This window comes from Bicyclus anynana, chromosome 5, assembly GCF_947172395.1.
Source record: "Bicyclus anynana chromosome 5, ilBicAnyn1.1, whole genome shotgun sequence".
In the NCBI taxonomy this organism is placed as follows: domain Eukaryota; kingdom Metazoa; phylum Arthropoda; class Insecta; order Lepidoptera; family Nymphalidae; genus Bicyclus; species Bicyclus anynana.
The window spans coordinates 14863253-14887028 of record NC_069087.1 but is presented as its reverse complement, the minus strand read 5'-3'; the positions used below and the strand labels follow the sequence as shown (position 1 = coordinate 14887028).

Genomic DNA, 23776 nt, shown 5'->3' with positions numbered 1-23776 from the left:
CTATCCCTCCTTGATACCTACACATAATTTGTTTTTAAATACAACCGACTTTAAAACTTTAACGTACCCACGCAACTAAAAAGGGAAAAATAACATTATAATAATTTCTACCTATTGATCACTTTGAAGTCGGCGTCAAGCCTGTGATCTATTAATTCAAGGCGTATCGTAAAGATTTTTGTCTCAGACATTCTTTTTGTCATTCATGTGGTTTTTTCATAAACGAAAAAAACGAACAAAGTGATTCATAGGTAGAAAATATTATAATGTTATTTTTCAGTTTCGTGGGAACGTTAAAGTTTTGAAGTCGAATCTACTCAGCATTAGAATTAAAATGTACGAGTTATCAATAAATACTCTGTGAATCTTTACTTTCTAAACATACTAATATTATACAGGTAAAGTTTGTGGGATTGTAAGGGTTAATCTCTGGATCTACTTAACTGATATTCAAAATTCTTTTAACACTATAAAGCCTCGTTATTTGTGAGTGTTAAATGCTATAATTTATCTCCGTATTCTCACGGGAACGGGAATTACGCGGGTGAAACCGCGGGGCTAGTCTATACTAATATTGTAAAAAGGTAAAATTTGTGAGGTTTTAGAGGGTAGACTCTGGATCTACTGAACTGAATTTAAATATTCTGTTAATAATAGAAAACTACATTATTTATTAGTATTATAAGCTATATTTTATCCCCATACTCCGAGGAGAAAACCGCAGAGCGTCTGCTAAAAAATGTTTGAGGAATTGTAAGGGGTTATCTCTGGATCTACTAAACCGATTTTGAATATTTTTTTACCAATAAAAAGCTACGTCATTTGCGAGTGTCGTAGGCTATTCTATCCACATATTTTCTCGGAAACGGGAACTACGCGAGTAAAACCGCGGGGCGTCTTTTAAAATATTATAATGAGGTAAAGGTATTGTAGGGGTAATCTCTGGATGTACAGCACCGATTTTGAAAATTTTTTATACCACTAGAAAGCCACGTTATCTGTGAGTGCCTTAAACTATATATTCTCCTCATACTCTTAAGGAAACGGGCATTACATGACTGAAACCGCGGGGCCTCTACTAAAATACTATAAAAAGGTAAAGTTTTGGGTATTGTGGGGGGTAATCGTTTGATCTACTACACCGATTATGAAAATTATTTTAACATACTAGAAAGCTCCATTATTTGTTAGTTTTACAGGCTTCATATTCCCACGGAAAAGAGAATTACGCGGGTGAACCTGCGAGACGTCGGCTAATGATGAATATATCACCCCTATTTTCTCACCCTTAGGGTAGTAACTTTTTTTTAAAACTAATATGAGACTAATTTTGAAGTCATATCTTATAAAAGAAAAATTATTAAAATCTGACTATAATATAAAAAGTTATTCGTGGGTTTACTTTACAATTAATGGGTAGGTATACATTCAATTAGGGTTAGATTTTTTTTCGTATTTGAAATTTATATAGGACCTAATTCGAAATATATTTTTTTTCATTATATTTCCTTTCTAACAAAACAAAATTATCAAAACGGACTGCTCAGGATTGTGATGTTTGGAAGTCCCTACAAAAGGCCTATATCCTACAGTGGACGTCCATCGGCTGATATGATGATGACGATGATGATAAATTTGGAAAAAAATCCAACTCTATGGTTAGGAAAACAGGGGGTGATTGAGTGTATACCCATTAATTGTAAAGTAAAACTACGCAGAACTTTCTTATAGTGAAGTAGATTTTGATTTTTGATTTGGCTAGGCATTTCACCCAAGCACATAAAACGCGCTGCCTTGGCCCACGCGCCTAATTATACCCCGGCCTTCGGCCGGGGGTTTGTGGTAGGGCCCCCGACCGTGGCCGCCGCATTATACCCAAGCACATAAAAAGCGCAAAATCCAGCCGCGCACCGAATAGCTCAAAGCAAAAGCGGGACCGGAGCGGAAAAATAGCTCACAACGCGTTCTGGTCACAATAAAACATCAAATGTCGGTCTGTCTGTCTGTGTGTATGTTCGTTATAGGAACAAAAACTGCTCAACGGATTTTAACGAAACTTGGTACAATTATTCTTCATACTTCTGGATATAGTATACTTTTCATCACACACACGATCAATAGGAGCAGAGTAGTGAAGGGTAAACGTATGTAGGGAAAACGGGAGAAGTTACTCCCGTTTTCGTAAGAAGAGGTTTAAGGGCGGACGAAGTCGCGGCCATCCGCTAGTCTTCTAAAATAGTAGATTGTTATACAAGGGGCTAAAAAGACCCATTATATACGAGGTATTTTTAGGGCCCGAGACGTAAGGCGAGGGCCGCCCAAATAGAAACCGAGTTTATAATGGGTTTAGCCCCATGTGTTACACTCTGCTTTTCACTACGATTGCGAGAAAATAAAATAGTTTAGTACATGTTCAATGATTTATTTTAATTGAAAATTAAATGTACAAAGTCTACAATTTTGGATATTAAGGACAATGCTTTTACCCGGTAACATAATTTCCGACTACTGTGAAGATGAATAATGAGTATGTGAGGTAAACGTGGGAGATAATAGTTTAAAAAACTCCTTTCGTAAGTGAATCCATTCGTTGTTGTTTTCTCCACTTATTCAATTTTTCGTGGGTATTCGTAGGTATCGTAGGAAAGTATTTAAGTAAATGCGTTTCGACTTTGATGGTAACAGATTGAAGATTTCATCCATCTCCAAATTAAGATCACCATTCTCACTAGATGAAAACAACAATAACAATTATTGTTGAAAAATATGTAAGTTACGGACACAAATTTACAATGAATTTCTGTAAAAAATCAAGTGTGTATTATTCACGCCAATTGTTTTTTAAATTCCCGCTTTTTAATTTTATTTTTTTTCACATGAGAAAAAGGCAAAGGTATTACACCGTAAAGGATGTCCCATGTCTTCAAATCTCGCTATATTCGCAACTCAATAATAATGAAATAAAAAAATAAACGCATTCCACAGACAAGAACGGTGCATTTTATTCCAATTTAAAGTTTTTTATTTATTTTTCAAAACAATCGGGGCCTTACCTATAATGATTCTATTTTAGAATAAAACCTCCTCCGTTTTATAGTAGGCTAGTACTTAGCTAGTACTCGTAACAGACAAGAATTAAAAAAACAAAATTACTTTAGCCCCTAGAGGCTAATATGCTTGTTTAGCCCCGCTGTGGAGTGGTAATATGACAGTGTTTTTGAGCAAGAGTAGTGAAAAATACTTTATTAAAGTTTATTTTTTACTAATAGTAATGTGGCAATACGTTAAAAACACGAATCACGCGTCTTCGCGTGATGAATATATATTTAAAAATGTATAACCTTATGTATTATTTTACCGAAGATTCAATATAAAAGTATTATTAGAACAAAAAAATGCAAATTAACGGCTTTTTAAGCAACTTAAAAAAAAAAGGAGGAGGTTCTCAATTCGACACTTGTTTTTTCTTAACCAATTTTAAAAATTCTTTTTTTGTTAAAAGATTATAGTTCCAGATTGGTTCCATTAAATTTTTATGACAATCGGTTCAGTAATTTTGTGTTGAAATGAAAATAACGAATTTTCCCGTACTGTGGCGCTTTCGTTCACTATGCTAGGACACACTAAAGACAGAAAAATAAAATTTGTAACAAAAAACTTTAACCGACTAAAAATAAAAAGGGAAAAATAACATCGTATGTGCTACCTTCAGAGGGACTAGTGGCAGTTTGATACTGTGACGGTCGCGTTAGCGTAAATGCGAATTTATGAGGAATTGAAACAGCGCCATCTATAGGTACTACTGCACTGTTTCAATTCCATATAAATTAGCATTTACGTTATCATTTTGAAGGCAGTACCAACACAGTAATTCAGTAACTTAAGCCGATTAAATCATATCAATTTTAGGATTTAAAAGAAACGGCTTTGATTATTATGTCACTCACTTGCCACCGCCTTCAAAGTAATCTGAAGGTAGCACATACTATGTTATTTTTCGCTTTTAAGTTTTTTTTTGTTATTTTGAAGTCGTTTTGTTAAAAAGATTTTATTAATGTTGGCCATTTAGGTAATTCCAAGATTTTGGTTTGGCAATGAGGCAGAACTTGAACCCAGTACCTCGTGATCCGCACGGGCTAAGCACTGGACCAACGAGACAATTACTATTATGTTATTCATACTATTGTACAGTGTTAAATGTTCAATTTTTAACCAAATTTCATTTTACATTACAGGTCAACCATGCAGAAGTATTCAGCAACACAGTCTACATCTCTCTATCGATGCATTTGAAGACATGCGAACGATTTAAAATGGACCATAATTATAGTGTCCCACCTATTAACATTGATAATGGCTTTTCACTGCTGAAATAATATTATTCATGAACAATTTGTTTGATAGCCTTAATGGTGGTGGTCATAAAAGTACCAGTTTACGTAATGCTTTATGTTTAGAATCAGATCACTTTCAGTTTTGGAATGAAGCAGTGAAAAAACTACAATCAATGAAATTTGATGCTACAGGCTCAAGAAAAATGAGGCATTACGTAACTTTTGTCACGATATAAAAACCGTAAAGATTTTAAAAACATTTCAGGCGTTAACTTCTTGAGTCTTCAGCAATTAAACCAGGATCCCCTGGAATTTTTTTCACAAATCAGAGGTCATGGTGGCTCTAATACACACCCAGATTGTCACAATTTTATTTCGTCATTTAAGACATTGTTAATTAATGATATGACATCTGATAGTTCTATATATGCAAATTGTTCTCGCGATAAAGATAAAATGCTCGGTTCTCTCAGGAGTTTAATTAATAGACCAAAAATAGATATTCAATGTATTGATTACACATCTCAACATCAAAATTTAGATTTCATAGATACTTGTATTCCTTCCGAAAACGTTTTTCAAACTCAAGCTGTGTTTTTGCAGGTGCAATTTGCAGATATTTATTTTCAAAACTAGATAGTGCAGACTGCCAAAGTTGTAAAAATGCACTATTGTCTGATGTAAATGAACCATTTCACTCTTTAATTGAATCCAGAGAATATAATGCAAGTACCAGAATTTTTTATCATCCGTCTCGTAATCTTTTGAGTCTTGTATGACAATGTATTTATTTAATTGAAGAAATATAGCCAAAAATTTGTAACGTTTACATTTACACAGATTTAATTAACGTATTTAAAAGTCGGCTCGATACTTCTTTCTTATCTTGTGACAAGCATAAATTGGATTTTTTTTAACGCTTTTTGGTTGTTTGTCATTAGAATGCAAGTCAGACAATGGTGTATTAATTTTAATAGGAAGATGCACAATGTAGATACTAGAAAGAAAGGAAAGGAAATGGAAGATATGCTTAAAAATAAAGTAGTTATAGATCTACACACCAGCAAAGTCAGTAATTTTTTCATACCGTATGTTTATATTCATATTTTCTTAACTTGAAATTTAAATTAAAGATTATTTTTCATGCTATTTATCAGTCTTTCAAATTTCCATTTTGAATTCTTTCAAACTATTACTTTTGTAAGAGTAAGTTATTAGGTATTTGTATTCTATTATTACATTTATTTTTTGTTAGACTATTATTATAGATTTTTGTTTGTTAAGAGTTAACTCAAAAACTTACACTACTGATTTTAGAAATCCACTCTTTACTAGAAAGCTACATCTGTAACATATACAGGGTGCTCGGGAGTATTTCCCATAACTTCAAGGTGTCGACGAGTCCACATAAAGGAACCGAACTGCATAACTAATATTTTTTTTAACTAATAAATAAAATCTTTTTATGTCTTCAAACACGTAAAACTTGGCTACGTCATAATTATAAATATGTATTAATGTACTATTATTATAATGTACGTCATTATATAAATTTATTATTATGTATTAATTTTTGTTAAAGAGTAACCCCAGAGTTATAGGAAATACTGCCAAGCACCCATTATAATCAAAACTACTATTCCGGTAAAACCATGGTCAAGTCTGCTAGTAATATACATATAATTAAATCCTGTCCTTTTTGTACTTTTAATTAGAAATCTTGCTCTTTGTATTACATTCTAATGTATATTGTAAAAAAATTGCTAAATTTGTGAAAAAAATGTTTAATACTGAAACAATGTGGGATTTCACAGTATTGTACGTGCTTTGTGTTTTTATTGTTTTTAAAGTTTTTAAAACTATAATTTTGCAAAACTCACAATCTTTGTTTTGTATGACAATAAATTACATAATTTTAATTAGGTTTTTAGGTAACCTTACTTACACTTACTTATTTTTATTATAATGGTCTCTGATCCGGCATTAGAAATATATACCCTCATATGTTTTTAGTGATGATAAATAATATTTACAGAGACACATTATAAAGAGGTTGCCTATTATACTTAAGTTAAAATGATTGTTTTATAATTAATAATTTACAAGGTCAAGTAAAAAAAAAATAGTAAAGAACTAAGAATATTATGTTGATTCTGTTACACTGTTCTGTCTCAAATTTATTTGTTTATTGAATCCTCATAATGTTATAGAAAAACAATATGTAAGTGATTTTCCACCAGCCTAAAATTTGTATGTACACAATATTTGTAATTTTGGGGATTGTGAATGATAATTACAATTGTAAATAATGTTTTTTTTAAAGAGCTACCACTGAGTTTCTTGCCGGCTCTTAGTAGAATCTGCCTTCCGAATCGGTGGTAGAGTCACTACACAATTAACAGACAATAACAAAATAAATAGATTTAAATATATTAAAGGCTTTTCTTTTCCTTAAAATCTAACAAGTAAATATAAATTTAGGTGCACTAGTAGTGTAAGAGAAAACCGGAAATTTCTAAAATCGGTACATTAAAAAATCTTCAAGAAGTGTGTGTGTTCAGCACTAATTTCTCTAATTACGATTTTTGCACATCCCTAATTTTACTACGATTTATATGCATGTGTTGAATTAGAAAGAGATAGGGCTTTCCCCCCACGTTTAATTTTTTCCCAAGTGTAAAAGAGAGGTCCGAGAAATTTATGAATGACATTTTTATACACACATACAAAATTTCTAACCAGCACAAAGCTTTGTTCTGAGTCAGAGGTCTGCTTCATTTGTGGCAGGCCCTCCCAACCGTAGAATAAAAAATGAGAATCCTCCATCCTTTACTAACAAAAGAGAGAGATATCTCCATCCTTCTCCTTGTTATGGGCTGTACTAGGTGGTGGCCATGCCTATCTCTTTCACCTGTACACTTAAATAAACTTGCACACTGTTACAATTCTAAGTATCGAAGAACTGATGTGATTGGTCAAATTTACACAAAGAAAAATAATAGCTTCTATGAATGAAAGAGAAATGTGTTTATACCACGTGTGTAAGATTGTTTTGAATTTGTTGCCTCGTGCCTGCGCCGCCATTGTAATTTTACTGCGAAAGATTGGTTTTGACTTTTCAATAATTGAAATCATTGAAATTGTGATTGAAATTCGCATGAGCGCCGCTGGAATTACTAATAATAAGGATAAATCTTTCTTGTTAATTAATTATCTTGACTATTTAAATAAATTTTTCGTGCTTGATTATTCGTGCGTGATTCGTGCTTGGTTATTGATAAAAGTAATTTTGTTTTACATTAAAAATGAGGCAATGTGTTATTCCCAAGTGTAAAACGCGATCAAATTACGTGCTGTACCTTTTACTGATAGTGATAACACTAGATGGGAGGCATGGTTCATCAATTGTCCAATATTACGGAAATATACTCGTAGGCAGTTAGAAAACGTTAAAATTTGTGAAAACCACTTTCTACCCAGGTATGTAATTATCATAGATCGACAAAGGATGCTATTCCTACTTTAAATTTAGAAATTACACTATCTACTCCTAATCAACCCCTTCAATCTGATCCAAATACTATTTCACCACCATCACCATGTTTAAAAATTTCTAGATTTTTTTTCCATTCATTGTAATGAATTCCTGTACAATAGTTGACCATATTCCATCTACTTTTACATTACATACAGACAGACATCTTCAAACCCATTAAATTTCAGAGAGTCAGTCTGACAGTGGTAAAGAACAGTTTTCAATATTGTCTCCGGTCAATATTATTGAAAATTCCAATTTACAAACTGATGTTGAGTCTACTTTACAGACTTCAACTGCGAGTCAAGCTGATTCCATACCTGCTAATTGTGAGTCTGCTTTAGAAAACATACCAGTGCATGTTATGTCATATAACAGACTCAAGTCATGTAGAAAGCTAGATTTTGTTCATAGAGTTCCGGAAGATAAGTTTGAAACTCTTCGTAAGAAAAATTCACGTCAAGCTAATAATAATCATTAAAGAAACAACTAAAAAATAAAACTCAACTTAACAGATTAAAGGCTAAATATCAATATTTAACTAAATTTAAACTTTTTGTATCAAAGTATCCCCTGTTAAGTCATTTTGAAAAGGTATTAGTAGACTCACAATTAAGATTATCTGGTGTTAAATTCAGAGGTGCTAAATATATCTTCCAATGATGAAAAAATTTTTGCACTTTCCTTATCTAAAATTAGTCCAAAATGTTATACTTTCATACAGGTGTTATTCAAGGTTTTGAGGATATAGGAGGTGGTGTCAGAACAAATAATGTTGCTGATTAAGTTTTAGTTTTTATGCTGTGTGGGATATTTTCTTCTTGGAAACTACCTTTAGCTTTTTATTTTGTCCAAGATGGAATTAAAACTTTAAATTTAAAAAATATTAAATTGGGATATGGGGTGAGATGTACTGTCTCAGATCAAGGGTCTGCTAATGTTGCAGCAATAAATTCATTAATATCTGAGATTTACTTATTAACCGTAATAATAGTAATGATCCTGATAATGTCTTTTATTATATTTATAATAATAATAAAATATATCACATGTATGATGTACCACATTTATTAAAATGTTTTCGAAACAATTTCCAGAAAAAAGACCTACTTATTGGTAATCAACGTGCACAGTGGTCCATCATTGAGGAGCTCTATGCTACAGATGGTGAAGCCGGACGTGCAAGAACCACAACCCTGACGGATAAACACATTAGACCAACTTCTTATGACAAGATGAAGGCAAGTTGTTTTAATCCCTTTTTAATACCTTTAAACAAGCATTCCTTGTGTATATACAAGCTGAATCTCTGAAAAAGTTCCAACAATTTAAATGAAATTTAATATGCAGGGGTTTCGGAGGTTTACTGTTAGTAGGTGCGCCAAAAAAAATTTGAACAAAGCTCACAGAGATATTCATATAATGCACAAGTATGAGACAAATATTTTAGCATTCCATGGATTCATGGTGATCCTCTCTCACCTTCTATGGTGTACAGATACAGACTAACTACATAGCCATTTTTAGTCAATTCATTTGTTATACTACAGCCTTTCTTAATGAGTACTGTTTACCAACAAATAAATTAGAAATGAAGGTAGATAACACATGTCTTTTTATAACTTATTTATTTTAAATTATGTATGGTTTGTTTATAAAATGTTATATAAAATATATTTACCATATCTGATTGTTCTATGGTAATTAATCAAATTTATTTTCATTAATTTAAGAGCAAGTTAATTATAATTATTACTAGCGGACACCCGCAACTTCGTCCGTGTAAAAATCGAAACACACTTTCAACCCTTTCGCCACTTCTATGTATATTTTCATATGTTTTATATCACACCATCACACTTCACGAAGATTTTGTGTGTAAGTGTGTAAGTATGTTGTTGTATGATGATGAAGATTAAGGACAGTTAATGGAATTCCTCAACAGTTTTTGTATTGATGAGGAGTTTTCACCTAGATGGGTTGTGACTGTCATTAGGGGTCTGGTTAGGAATACGAAAGACACTTAACGGAACTCTTCAACGATTTACAGTAGCTACCTTTTGTTAGGAATTTAAGTTGTGTAATCATGTCATCTCTTTTTATTTTTATTTATTTATTTTATAACAATATTTATATTAGATATAATAACATCACCATTAGGTAATGACCAGGATTTCTCTCTGGGGCACGCAGGTCTGAGTCTGACACCACCAAGTGTCTCCTGCTACTAAAATTTCTCTTAACAAGTTCAGTGCCACATCACACGACGTCGCGTGAAACGGCCTTTTACGCTGAGGCCGGTAACGCGACGTCGCGTGGTGATGACTAACAATCTTGTACGAGCTATAGAACATCAGCTGTATCATATTGGCTTTTAGTATTTATTCGGCCACTAAAGGAAGAAATGAACTTTTGACTAGTAGGCGTGGCTTGCTGATCTTGTTTTTCTTTTGTTTGCTTTTGCTAGTTCTGCATTGAGCAGCCGCGAGGTCAAGGTACATTTTTAATTTACCAATGAAATTTTATAATTCAAGTTACCAATATATTATGATTTTTATAAATAACTAACGGACCCCCGCGACTTCTTTCCGCGTGAAAAGCGATGTAAACTTTCAATCCCTATTTCACAACCTTCTATATATATTTTTGCAAGTTTATTAAAGTATAATAAATAGTCCACTAATTTTACTTAAGTTTCATTTGAATTCATTCAGTAGTTTTAGCGTGGTGCGCGGTAGACAGACAGACAAAAAATAACAAAAAAGTGTTTTGGGCCTCAGTATCGATCATATTAGGGGTTAAAGTATGAAATTGCCGATCTGTACTGAAAATCTAAATTGTTTATTTTTTAATTTTTAACAAATTTATTTAATCAAAATAGTTGCCATTATTATCTATACATTGCTGCCATCTAATGGGAAGGTCATTAATGCCTTTGCGATAGAACTCAGACGATCTAGACTGCAAAAACTGTGTGTAAGCATTTTGTACTGCCTCCTGGGAAGAAAACTTCTTGTCACGTAGATAATTGTCCAAATCACGAAAAAAATGGTAGTCCGTTGGAGCAAAGTCTGGTGAATATGGAGGATGACGAATAGTTTCTAACTGCAGTTCCTGAAGGGTTAAAATGGTTTCTCGTGCTGTGTGAGGTCTCGCGTTGTCGTGGAGCAATAATGGTGAAGATCGATTCATGAGTCGGGGCTGTTTAACTGCTAGTTTTGTCAACATGGTTCGGAGTTCGGCACAATAGACATCTGCTGTTATTGCTTGACCAGATCGGAGAAAACTATAGTGAATGTCACCATGCTGAGACCACCAAACAGTTACCATTACCTTTTTATTGGTAAGATTTGCTTTAGGACACATATGAGGGGGAAACAGCGGGGCGTCTTTTAGCGGCATTTTTGCGTCTTTGCTGAAATTTTGTATTATCTTCGAAACTATATGACTAATTAACATACTGTAAAAGGCAAATCTTATCTCTATAATATCCTCTTGATTATTAGGTAATTAATTTTGATAAGGATTTAAGTTTACTTGTGTAAATAATAATGAATTTTATAGTTATAGTAAATTAAAATTTTTTGTATGTCATTAGGTAATAGAGTATGAAACGCTGTCAAACTTGATATTCGTGTTTCTATACCTACTAAAATTGTCAGTTCACCAGAAAACATGTTGAAGTACGTCATTTTATTTGGACGGTGTTAAGCTGTTATGTATCAAGCCACAAAATGTGTATAAATTTTTTTTCATTATATTTCCTTTCTAACAAAACAAAATTATCAAAACGGACTGCTCAGGATTGTGATGTTTGGAAGTCCCTACAAAAGGCCTATGTCCTACAGTGGACGTCCATCGGCTGATATGATGATGACGATGATGATAAATTTGGAAAAAAATCCAACTCTATGGTTAGGAAAACAGGGGATGATTGAGTGTATACCCATTCATTGTAAAGTAAAACTACGCAGAACTTACTTATAGTGAAGTAGATTTTGATTTTTGATTTGGCTAGGCATTTCACCCAAGCACATAAAACGCGCTGCCTTGGCCCACGCGCCTAATTATACCCCGGCCTTCGGCCGGGGGTTTGTGGTAGGGCCTCCGACCGTGGCCGCCGCATTATACCCAAGCACATAAAAAGCGCAAAATCCGGCCGCGCACCGAATAGCTCAAAGCAAAAGCGGGACCGGAGCGGAAAAATAGCTCACAACGCGTTCTGGTTACAATAAAACATCAAATGTCGGTCTGTCTGTCTGTGTGTATGTTCGTTATAGAAACAAAAACTGCTCAACATATTTTAACGAAACTTGGTACAATTATTCTTCATACTCCTGGATATAGTATACTATATTCATCACACTACGATCAATAGGAGCAGAGTAGTGAAGGGTAAACGTATGTAGGGAAAACGGGAGTAGTTACTCCCGTTTTCGTAAGAAGAGGTTTAAGGGCGGACGAAGTCGCGGCCATCCGCTAGTCTTCTAAAATAGTAGATTGTTATACAAGGGGCTAAAAAGACCCATTATATAGGAGGTATTTTTAGGCCTAAATAGAAACCGAGTTTATAATCGGTTTAGCCCCATGTGTTACACTCTGCTTTTCACTACGATTGCGAGAAAATAAAATAGTTTAGAACATGTTCAATGATTTATTTTAATTGAAAATTAAATGTAAAAAGTCTACAATTTTGGATATTAAGGACAATGCTTTTACCCGGTAACATAATTTCCGACTACTGTGAAGATGAATAATGAGTATGTGAGGTAAACGTGGGAGATAATAGTTTAAAATACTCCTTTCGTAAGTGAATTAATTCGTTGTTGTTTTCTCCACTTATTAAATTTTTCGTAGGTATTCGTAGGTATCGTAGGAAAGTATTTAAGTAAATGCGTTTCGACTTTGATGGTAACAGATTGAAGATTTCATCCATCTCCAAATTAAGATCACCATTCTCACTAGATGAAAACAACAATAACAATTATTGTTGAAAAATATGTAAGTTACGGTCACAAATTTACAATGAATTTCTGTAAAAAATCAAGTGTGTACTATTCACGCCAATTGTTTTTTAAATTCCCGCTTTTTAATTTTATTTTTTTCACATGAGAAAAAGGCAAAGGTATTGGAGGTAGGAGTAAGGAGGAGGTTAAAGGTATTATACACCGTAAAGGATGTCCCATGTCTTCAAATCTCGCTATATTCGCAACTCAATAAAAATGAAATAAAAAAATAAACGCATTCCACAGACAAGAACGGTGCATTTTATTCCAATTTAAAGTTTTTTATTTATTTTTCAAAACAATCGGGGCCTTACCTATAATGATTCTATTTTCGAATAAAACCTCCTCTGTTTTATAGTAGGCTAGTACTTAGCTAGTACTCGTAACAGACAAGAATTAAAAAAACAAAATTACTTTAGCCCCTAGAGGCTAATATGCTTGTATAGCCCCGCTGTGGAGTGGTAATATGACAGTGTTTTTGAGCAAGAGTAGTGAAAAATACTTTATTAAAGTTTATTTTTTACTAATAGTAATGTGGCAATACGTTAAAAACACGAATCACGCGTCTTCGCGTGATGAATATATATTTAAAAATGTATTATTTTACCGAAGATTCAATATAAAAGTATTATTAGAACAAAAAAATGCAAATTAACGGCTTTTTAAGCAACTTAAAAAAAAGGAGGAGGTTCTCAATTCGACACTTGTTTTTTCTTAACCAATTTTAAAAATTCTTTTTTTGTTAAAAGATTATAGTTCCAGATTGGTTCCATTAAATTTTTATGACAATCGGTTCAGTAATTTTGTGTTGAAATGAAAATAACGAATTTTCCCGTACTGTGGCGCTTTCGTTCACTATGCTAGGACACACTAAAGACAGAAAAATAAAATCTTTGTAACAAAAAACTTTAACCGACTAAAAATGAAAAGGGAAAAATAACATCGTATGTACTACCTTCAGAGGGACTAGTGGCAGTTTGATACTGTGCCGGTCGCGTTAGCGTAAATGCGAATTTATGAGGAATTGAAACAGCGCCATCTATAGGTACTACTGCACTGTTTCAATTCCATATAAATTAGCATTTACGTTATCATTTTGAAGGCAGTACCAACACAGTAATTCAGTAACTTAAGCCGATTAAATCATATCAATCAAGTTTTAGGATTTAAAAGAAACGGCTTTGATTATTATGTCACTCACTTGCCACCGCCTTCAAAGTAATCTGAAGGTAGCACATACTATGTTATTTTTCGCTTTTAAGTTTTTTTTTTTGTTATTTTGAAGTCGTTTTGTTAAAAAGATTTTATTAATGTTGGCCATTTCCTATTCCTATTCCTATTCCAAGATTTTGGTTTGGCAATGAGACAGAATTTGAACCTAGTACCTCGTGATCCGCACGGGCTAAGCACTGGACCAACGAGACAATAACTATTATGTTATTCATACTATTGTACAATTTTTAACCAAATTTCATTTTACATTACAGGTCAACCAATGCAGAAGTATTCAGCAACACAGTCTACACCTCTCTATCGATGCATTTGAAGACATGCGAACGATTTAGAATGGACCATAATTATAGTGTCCCACCTATTAACATTGAAAATGGCTTATTCACTGCTGAAATAATATTATTCATGAACAATTTGTTTGATAGCCTTAGTGGTGGTGGTCATAAAAGTACCAGTTTACGTAATGCTTTATCTTTAGAATCAGATCACTTTCAGTTTTGGAATGAAGCAGTGAAAAAACTACAATCAATGAAATTTGATGCTACAGGCTCAAGAAAAATGAGGCCAATTTCATTACGTAACTTTTGTCACGATATAAAAACCGTAAAGATTTTAAAAACATTTCAGGCGTTAACTTCTTGAGTCTTCAGCAATTAAACCAGGATCCCCTGGATTTTTTTTCACAAATCAGAGGTAATGGTGGCTCTAATACACACCCAGATTGTCACAATTTTATTTCGTCATTTAAGACATTGTTAATTAATGATATGACATCTGATAGTTCTATATATGCAAATTGTTCTCGCGATAAAGATAAAATGCTCGGTTCTCTCAGGAGTTTAATTAATAGACCAAAAATAGATATTCAATGTATTGATTACACATCACAACATCAAAATTTAGATTTCATAGATACTTGTATTCCTTCCGAAAATGTTTTTCAAACTCAAGCTGTGTTTTTGCAGGTGCAATTTGCAGATATTTATTTCCAAAACTAGATAGTGCAGACTGCCAAAGTTGTAAAAATGCACTATTGTCTGATGTAAATGAACCATTTCACTCTTTAATTGAATCCAGAGAATATAATGCAAGTACCAGAATTTTTTATCATCCGTCTCGTAATCTTATGAGTCTTGTATGACAATGTATTTATTTAATTGACGAAATATTGCCAAAAATTTGTAACGTTTACATTTACACAGATTTAATTAACGTATTTAAAAATCGGCTCGATACTTCTTTCTTATCTTGTGACAAGCATAAATTGGATTTTTTTAACGCTTTTTGGTTGTTTGTCATTAGAAGAATGCAAGTCAGACAATTGTGTATTAATTTTAATAGGAAGATGCACAATGTAGATACTAGAAAGAAAGGAAAGGAAATGGAAGATATGCTTAAAAATAAAGTAAGTTAAGGTGCTAGCTATAGATCTACACACCACCGAAGTCAGTATTTTTTTCATACCGTATGTTTATATTCATATTTTCTTAACTTGGATATTAAAGATTATTTTTCATGCTATTTATCAGTCTTTCAAATTTCCATTTTGAATTCTTTCAAACTATTACTTTTGTAAGAGTAAGTTATTAGGTATTTGTATTCTATTATTGTATTTATATTTTTGTTAGACTATTATTATAGATTTTTGTTTGTTAAGAGTTAACTCAAAAACTTACACTACTGATTTTAGAAATCCACTCTTTACTAGAAAGCTACATCTGTAACATATACAGGGTGCTCGGGAGTATTTCCCATAACTTCAAGGTGTCGACGAGTCCACATAAAGGAACCGAACTGCATAACTAATATTTTTTTTAACTAATAAATAAAATCTTGTTATGTCTTCAAACATTAAAATACGTAAAACTTGGCTACGTCATAATTATAAATATGTATTAATGTATTATGTACGTCATTATATAATTTTATTATGTATTAATTTTCGTTAAAGAGTAACCCCAGAGTTATAGGAAATACTGCCAAGCACCCATTATAATCAAAACTACTATTCCGGTAAAACCATGGTCAAGTCTGCTAGTAATATACATATAATTAAGTATAAGTCCTAACAAATCTGTGCCTCCTGTGATATCCTGTCCTTTTTGTACTTTTAATTAGAAATCTTGCTCTTTGTATTACATTCTAATGTATATTGTAAAAAAATTGCTAAATTTGTAAAAAAAATGTTTAATACTGAAACTAGTAATTTACAAGGTCAAGTAAAAAAAAAATAGTAAAGAACTAAGAATATTATGTTGATTCTGTTACACTGTTCTGTCTCAAATTTATTTGTTTATTGAATCCTCATAATGTTATAGAAAAACAATATGTAAGTGATTTTCCACCAGCCTAAAATTTGCATGTACACAATATTTGTAATTTTGGGGATTTTGAATGATAATTACAATTGCAAATAATGTTTTTTTTTAAAGAGCAACCACTGAGTTTCTTGCCGGCTCTTAGTAGAATCTGCCTTCCGAACCGGTGGTAGAGTCACTACACAATTAACAGACAGTAACAAAATAAATAGATTTAAATATATTAAAGGCTTTTCTTTTCCTTAAAATCTAACAAGTAAATATAAATTTAGGTGCACTAGTAGTGTAAGAGAAAACCGGAAATTTCTAAAATCGGTACATTAAAAAATCTTCAACAAGTGTGTGTTTTCAGCACTAATTTCTCTAATTACGATTTTTGCACATCCCTAATTTTACTACGAAATATATGCATGTGTTGAATTAGAAAGAGATAGGGCTTTCCCCCCACATTTAATTTTTTCCCAAGTGTAAAAGAGAGGTCCGAGAAATTTATGAATGACATTTTTATACACACATACAAAATTTCTAACCAGCACAAAGCTTTGTTCTGAGTCAGAGGTCTGCTTCATTTGTGGTCTGTGATTTGTGGTCTGTGCTCCAGTCACCTAGGGGCTCTCCAGTAGTTTGTTTATGAAATGCAATGAAGGATGATTCAATAGTCAGCCCCTGGGTGAATACTGAATATTGGTTTGTGGGGGATTGTTCACTTCACGACTATGAATACTGAATATTGGTTTGTGGGGGATTGTTCACTTCACGACTATGAATTCCAGGGTAGTTTACTAACCCTGGAATTCATAGTCGTGAAGTGAACAATCCCCCACAAACCAATATTCAGTATTCACCCAGGGGCTGACTATTGAATCATCGTTCATTGCATTTCATAAACAAACTACTGGAGAGCCCCTAGGTGACTAGAGTTTCAAGCAAATGTTGTCTATGATTTTACATTAGATCTTTGAAAATTCTGTGACACAACCACAGAGAGACGTATTTTGTTATTTCTTTGACATTTTACAAAATAATTGAGTTTCTAATATTTTCATTTACTTTTCGTTTTTATTTATCGTAGTAAAATTTAATTCGTTCTAGTGTACAATAGATCAATTTTATCCAAAAGTTTCTTTCTCACAAGAAGGAGTTGTTAGAAAAATATTGAAGTTATGTGGACGAACATGATCATATACAAAATTATCAGCCGATGGACGTCCACTGCTGGACATAGCCGTCTTGCATGGACTTTCAAACACAACGGTCTCGAGCCGCCAGCGTCCAGCGGCTCCCTGCAACCCGCTTGATGCCCTTGGTCCACCTAGTGGGGGTTCGACCAACACTGCGATTTCATCGGCTCTTCGATCTATGTGGCCTGCCCATTGCCACTTCAGCTTCACGACTCGCTGTGCTACCTATGTCAGTGACTTTGGTTTGTCTGCGGATCTCCTCATTTGTGATACGATCACGCAGAGAAATCCCAAGCATACTATTTACTATATAAGTAGTTTGATATTTCATACTTTTGTAATGTGGAATCCTACTTGAAATAAAAAAAATATTGTCAGAGGAAATTTGTTTATTTTACTCAAAACCACCTATAATAGGCATGATGACTGTAACTAAAAATCACTACGATCGCGATTTTATATGATTCTTTAAGATTTATAATAAGTAAAAAACACAATTTATTTTAAATTACAATTATGATTACATTTATTTTTAAGAAATAAAATATTAAAAACATAGCAGGTTGCCATTTTATTCCAAACGCCAATCAGAGTCCATGACGTCGCTGGCTCGTAAACGTCATTTTTCTTACAGTAAATATTCGTTTTAACTCGCTTTGCTAAACAATTACTCTGTTTATTTTCAATAATTCTAATTCCTGTCCATCTAGTGTTTCTCTTTTGTGTACCTAGTACAAAAATAAACGTTAGCAAACTATGGAACAAGGATTTTTCAAGGCAAATAGCTCAAATTTGCCAAGAGTTGACTTATTGATGTTGGGAGCATATTTTGCAGCAAACCAGGACTATATTTCGGCTGAATTTCGAAATATAAAAACCTCCATGTAAGTAATGTCTTAAATAACTAAAACCTTCTCAAATTTACATTAAATTACAGTTTCGTTTTGAGTTTATTTTAAGGTTATGTTATGGAAATACCATTGGCTTGGTACTTACTAATTACATTTTTACTTCTATTATAGGTCTTCAAGACCATCATATGGCGACGACGCCGTGAGTTATGTACAGCTGAAACGTGATGGGAAAATGTGCACAGTAAAGTGTAAAATTTGCCCTGAACATAAGGTTCACGCTAAGCTGTATGCAGTAACACTAGTAATAGATGAAGAAGAAGAAGTTGTCGTCTCTGTACAGTGTCACGACTGTATCGCTTCTCAAGGAGGCTGCAAACACTCAATAGCATTCCTAATGTGGATACATAGAAGGAGTGAAGAGCCAGCATGTACTTCTGTAACATGTTATTGGAAGAAGTCTAAACTGTCCAGTGTTGGATCGAGCCTGAAATACATGACAGCAAAAGAATTGGCAAATGGTGTACCTACATTAACAAGCAAAAATAGTGTCTACAATAAATTTTTAGAAATAGGGAAGAAAAATAAACTTAAAGACTGTGAACTACTGAAGTATCAATCAAGTTACATTTGTGATAGCCTTCAAAGTGTATCTATGCACCAGCTGGTGTTGAAATATAATGAACAATCTTGTGATATATTTTTAAAAAATGTAGTTCTGTCTAATGACATTATATTGGATATAGAAAAGGCTACAAGGGAACAACACAAAAACAGCCTTTGGTTTGAACTTAGATATGGAAGGATCACAGCATCTCGTGCATTTGAATTTAGTCGGTGTAAAAAAACTGATGGTACATTAATAGCACAAATAATTGGAGCTAGTATTCCAGACACACTAGCCATGAAACGTGGCAGAAAATTAGAAGACGATGTAAGAAAAACTGTAGGTATACATTTAGGAAAAAATATAAAAAAGTGTGGGCTCATGCTTTCAAAACAATATCCTATGATAGCAGGTACACCAGATGGGATATGTGAAGATAGCATAATTGAAATAAAATGCCCAACAAGTGCAAAAACTTATATGAATTATGTTAAGAATGGCAAGCCAGTTGAAAAGTATAATACACAAATGCAAATACAAATGCATTTGACTGGGCTACAAAGTGGTTATTTTTGTGTTGCAGACAAGGACTATAGCACAAATAAAAAAGTTGAAATTATACGTGTAATTTATGATGATATATATACACGTGATATTATAAATATTTTAGTTAATTTGTGGAAACAAAATGTATATCCAGTGTTATACCAAACTACTTTGTAAGTACTGATTTATTACCTAAAAATAAAAAAAAAACTACAATACTATAGTGAGGCATGGTGACCACAATACTGGTAGCAGTAACTCTTTTCAATAGCCAAATTTTTGTAAAAGAAAATGGTTTTTAATAGATATTACATAGAGTAATCTTAAGTTACTACAACTAGTGTAGAACATAGCTACAGTGCTATAGTGCTAAACAAACTTTACTCAATGTAACCATTGTTAAAGTCCATTTTCTTACTCGTATAATACAAAAAAAGTTAGTGTATTCCTTCACTAGTGGATGCCTGTGACTTCGTCCCTTAGACCACTTTAATCCAGCCCTAGCAATATCTGTTATTAGTGGACACCTACTAACTGTTAACTACCTCCCTGCCGAATTTCAGCTTTGTACATCAACCTATTTTCAAGATTTCATTATTTCACCTTTCACTTTTATATATTAAGAAAATATATAAATCAATTTATTTTTCAATTCTATTATCACTATCAATATCGACTTTCCATACAAACCTTCCTTCAACCCCTATTCCACCCCATTCTCTTTTTATTTTAGGTATAAAAATTAGCTTATGTTCTGCTCCAAGGTCCCATTTTTCATAATACCAAAATTAATTTTCCCGTCCCCTTGCCATTTCTATTGCTGAAAGTTTTCCGTTCTAAGGATATATTAATAATAAGATTAAGAAGTCTGACTAATGTTCTAGTTGATATATTTTAGATATTCAAGCATAGTTTTAATTTTAACATAATTTTGATTTATCATATTTGTTTCTTTATGTATATTTGTCTGGTTATATCTTTATTTAAAAATTTAAAATAACCTTCCTTATTACTTTAAAAATAAAACACAAAATAATAATAATTGTACTTTTATTTAATTAAGGAATCCTGTAAATTTATCAAAGCACATGCAATTTGGATAATCTCATCAAGGATTTTCACAAAATTTGGATTAAGACATGCATGAGGCTTTAACATATGAAACTCTCGTAAGCGTCTAATCACCCTTTCAACATGTATCCTTAAACTAGCAATCTGCTTGGTTTCTTTCACCTCACTTTTGGATAGTTTCTTACCAGTTACAACACTTGGAGGTCTTACAAGTTGCACCTTGTGTTGATATAGATATTGCTCTACATGTTTGAATCCTCTATCCGCCATAACAGACATGCCAGGTTCTAAATGTTTTATAAAATCACATGACTCCACCAAGCATGTATCAGTTACTCTACCTCCATAGCCTGGTGATACATAATTTACCAGTCCATTTGGTGTACAAGACACTAAATATTTAATGGTGTTGGCTTTTTTATAATCTGACCATGATAATGCTTGATTAACTGCTTTAGAAGGCTTTTGAATTTCAATTTCTAAGCAATCTATTATACAACTAGTTTTATGAAATTTATGTCTAAAGGCCATAGGCAGAGTACGCTTTGTTAATACACTGTCCAACTTAACAATGAATGGCCTCATTACGCTATTTATCATCGGAATACTTTTAAAAAATACTTTGCTTGCATAGGTGGTTGAAATAGAAAAATCATCAGCTAATTCTCTGAATGGACTATTTAATCTAATTTTTTTTAAGCAAAGCAGTACATGATTAACCGGAATTTGTGTGTCTGTAGCAATTAACTCGATCAAATATAAACAGTTTTTGGGGAGACCCATGTAAGATCGTGGATTTTTCATAATTTTCATCACAGTGTATTTTATGATATTTGAAGCCTCTTCTTTTTTTTCTTCTTCAATAACTTCACTGCAATCTGAAGACTGTATTGGAAGAAACTGCATGGAAGGAGATATTTCTTCTTGAGTTGGTGTATATAACGAATCCCTAATGTCAGATTGTTCTTCTATAGTAAATTTTGATGTTTTATATAAGTTTGATATTCCTGGTTTAATAGTATGGGTTGGACAATGAACAATTTTAAATGGGGATGTAGAAACAGATTTGTGCTCAGGTTTTATTGGTGATGTAAACTGGTTTATGGACATAACCTCTGTCTGGACAGCTTTGCTTCTAAATTTGCGTCTCATAATCACTTGTACAGATTTGTCAGCTGATTCCGGATAGGTTGTTGGCACTTCATCTTCGATTGTGTGCAAAACTAGAAAAAAAGTAATGTGTTTTAAAATATCATTCTACAAAAAAAAAATTGTCCCTATAAGCCAATCATAATTACTCTACCAGGAAATAACATGTAATTATCTAACATGAATCAAATTATATGTGGATATGGAGCTAATACCTACCACTCTACTCTAATGTGGGTTAGCAGGTTGAGTCATCATTTTCAGCCTATTTTAATAGTACCCTACAGGGCCAGGCATTTTTTTTTATAGGAGGAAGGCAGTGGAGCTTAAACACCCACCACGGGGCATGTTATGACAATGACGGGATGGGATGACAATGTTAAATTCAATAACTACCACTATTACTTAGCCATATCCAGGGTTTTGTATTCCGAAGCCACATAAGCTAACCAATGAAGGAGGATAATTAAACCAATTTTTCTTTTTTTCATAATAGAAGATACCTGAACTTTCCGATGAAATGTCAATGGTTTCTAACTGTTGTGTAGATGTAGCCTGAGTCAAATCCTTTTCACACTCTTGAATTAGCATCCTTCGTTGTTTTTTAATAACGTACGATCGTTCAGTTATGTTGGAAGTACGTTTTCTTCTATCTGGTTGACACTCATACTTCTTAGGAATGCATCCTGGTTTCATACGAACTCGTGCAGCTGCACCCATCACACAATACTTTATATAGTTTTCCATATCATTTGGTAACTGCAAAAGATGTTTAGTGTGATTAAACGGTGCATTGTATTATTTTCTAATCTATGAGGTATAATAACATCCTCTATCACCAATATTCTTAACCTTACAATAATCATTGAAACTAAGCAAGTCGAATTAAAATTAAAAGACGTGTTTATTTAGTATTATGCAATAATACTTACATCAAAATGGTCTTCGCAGAAATATAGAACGGAGCTAGGAGCTATATTTGCTGAATCTCGCCTTGCAAGTTTTAACCACGTATTTCTTATATTTTCCTTCCTTGGAACTTGAATAAAAAGCTTTTTTGGAGTTTTTATAGATGTATTAGTACATTGAGGAACCGCACACCAACGATATACATATGGATTCATCATTGTAATGAAAAAATTAAAAATTCAAACGTAAACAAACTTAAAGTCATACAACTAACAAGAGCAATAAATCAGCTGTTATTGTCTTTACGAACCAGCAACGTCACAAGCAGCCGCCATTAAACAGACTAGCGTTTTAGCGGGAATCAGAGAATTTAAATTTAAAATGTATTTTTTCCAACATAAACCTTTATTATATACCGAAATATTATATTTTTCGTAAATAGTAGACTCTTCCGAACATTTTAGGATTGTTTTTCAAAATCAGTCATCATGCCTATTACCTGAAATAATTACAAGTAGGTACTATTATGTTGTATTTTTTTACAATTTATAGTAAGTGCAGTAAATAAATATAGGTGTAGCTTATCCTTAGGAATAGTGGTAAAATTGCATTTCACAAAGCTTTAGATCACATAATATTATATATGTATTTAGTAGGTAAGCTTGGCCTGGTAATGGGCTGATAATAATGAACCACACACACTTATTGCAATTCTAAAATCAAACCTATGTCCTTTTGATACAAAGTTTAATTAATAACAACAATAAATACATAATTTACATATAACTTATTGTTATTATTGTATATTTTTATAGGGCCAGACTTAAATGAAAAATGCAGAAGTAAACATTTAATAATTATCTTTATTAAAGATGTGAATCAATAAATTTTTATTTTCCATCATTCATTCAATTAAGATTTGTATATAGGTGAGTGACCACCTTACAATACACTGCACTCACTCCTACTACTTCGATATTAAATGCTGCTGACTTTTCAAGGTATGAGGGTCTTCCAATTAGTGTAATCTGAAAAC

General features: G+C 32.8%; 2 protein-coding genes and 1 long non-coding RNA gene across 3 annotated transcripts; 2 read left to right on the top strand and 1 right to left on the bottom strand.

Annotated features, from left to right (window-relative positions):
* The first annotated feature begins 7225 nt into the window (after positions 1–7225).
* Positions 7226–9109, top strand: LOC128198107 (uncharacterized). Its single transcript, XR_008250855.1, has 2 exons — positions 7226–7814; positions 8967–9109. It is a non-coding gene; the product is annotated as an uncharacterized LOC128198107 (long non-coding RNA).
* Positions 9110–18246: 9137 nt separating this feature from the next.
* Positions 18247–20647, top strand: LOC112055440 (uncharacterized). The gene is made up of 2 exons (XM_024095558.2): positions 18247–18491; positions 18630–20647. Exons 1-2 carry the CDS (start codon positions 18364–18366, stop codon positions 19786–19788), a joined length of 1287 nt encoding a protein of 428 aa, XP_023951326.2. The 5' UTR covers positions 18247–18363; the 3' UTR covers positions 19789–20647.
* Positions 20645–23235, bottom strand: LOC112055435 (uncharacterized). The gene is made up of 3 exons (XM_024095551.2): positions 22764–23235; positions 22335–22590; positions 20645–21905 (listed from the first exon to the last, which is right to left on the bottom strand). Exons 1-3 carry the CDS (start codon positions 22956–22958, stop codon positions 20662–20664), a joined length of 1695 nt encoding a protein of 564 aa, XP_023951319.2. The 5' UTR covers positions 22959–23235; the 3' UTR covers positions 20645–20661.
* Between the last annotated feature and the right edge of the window lie 541 nt (positions 23236–23776).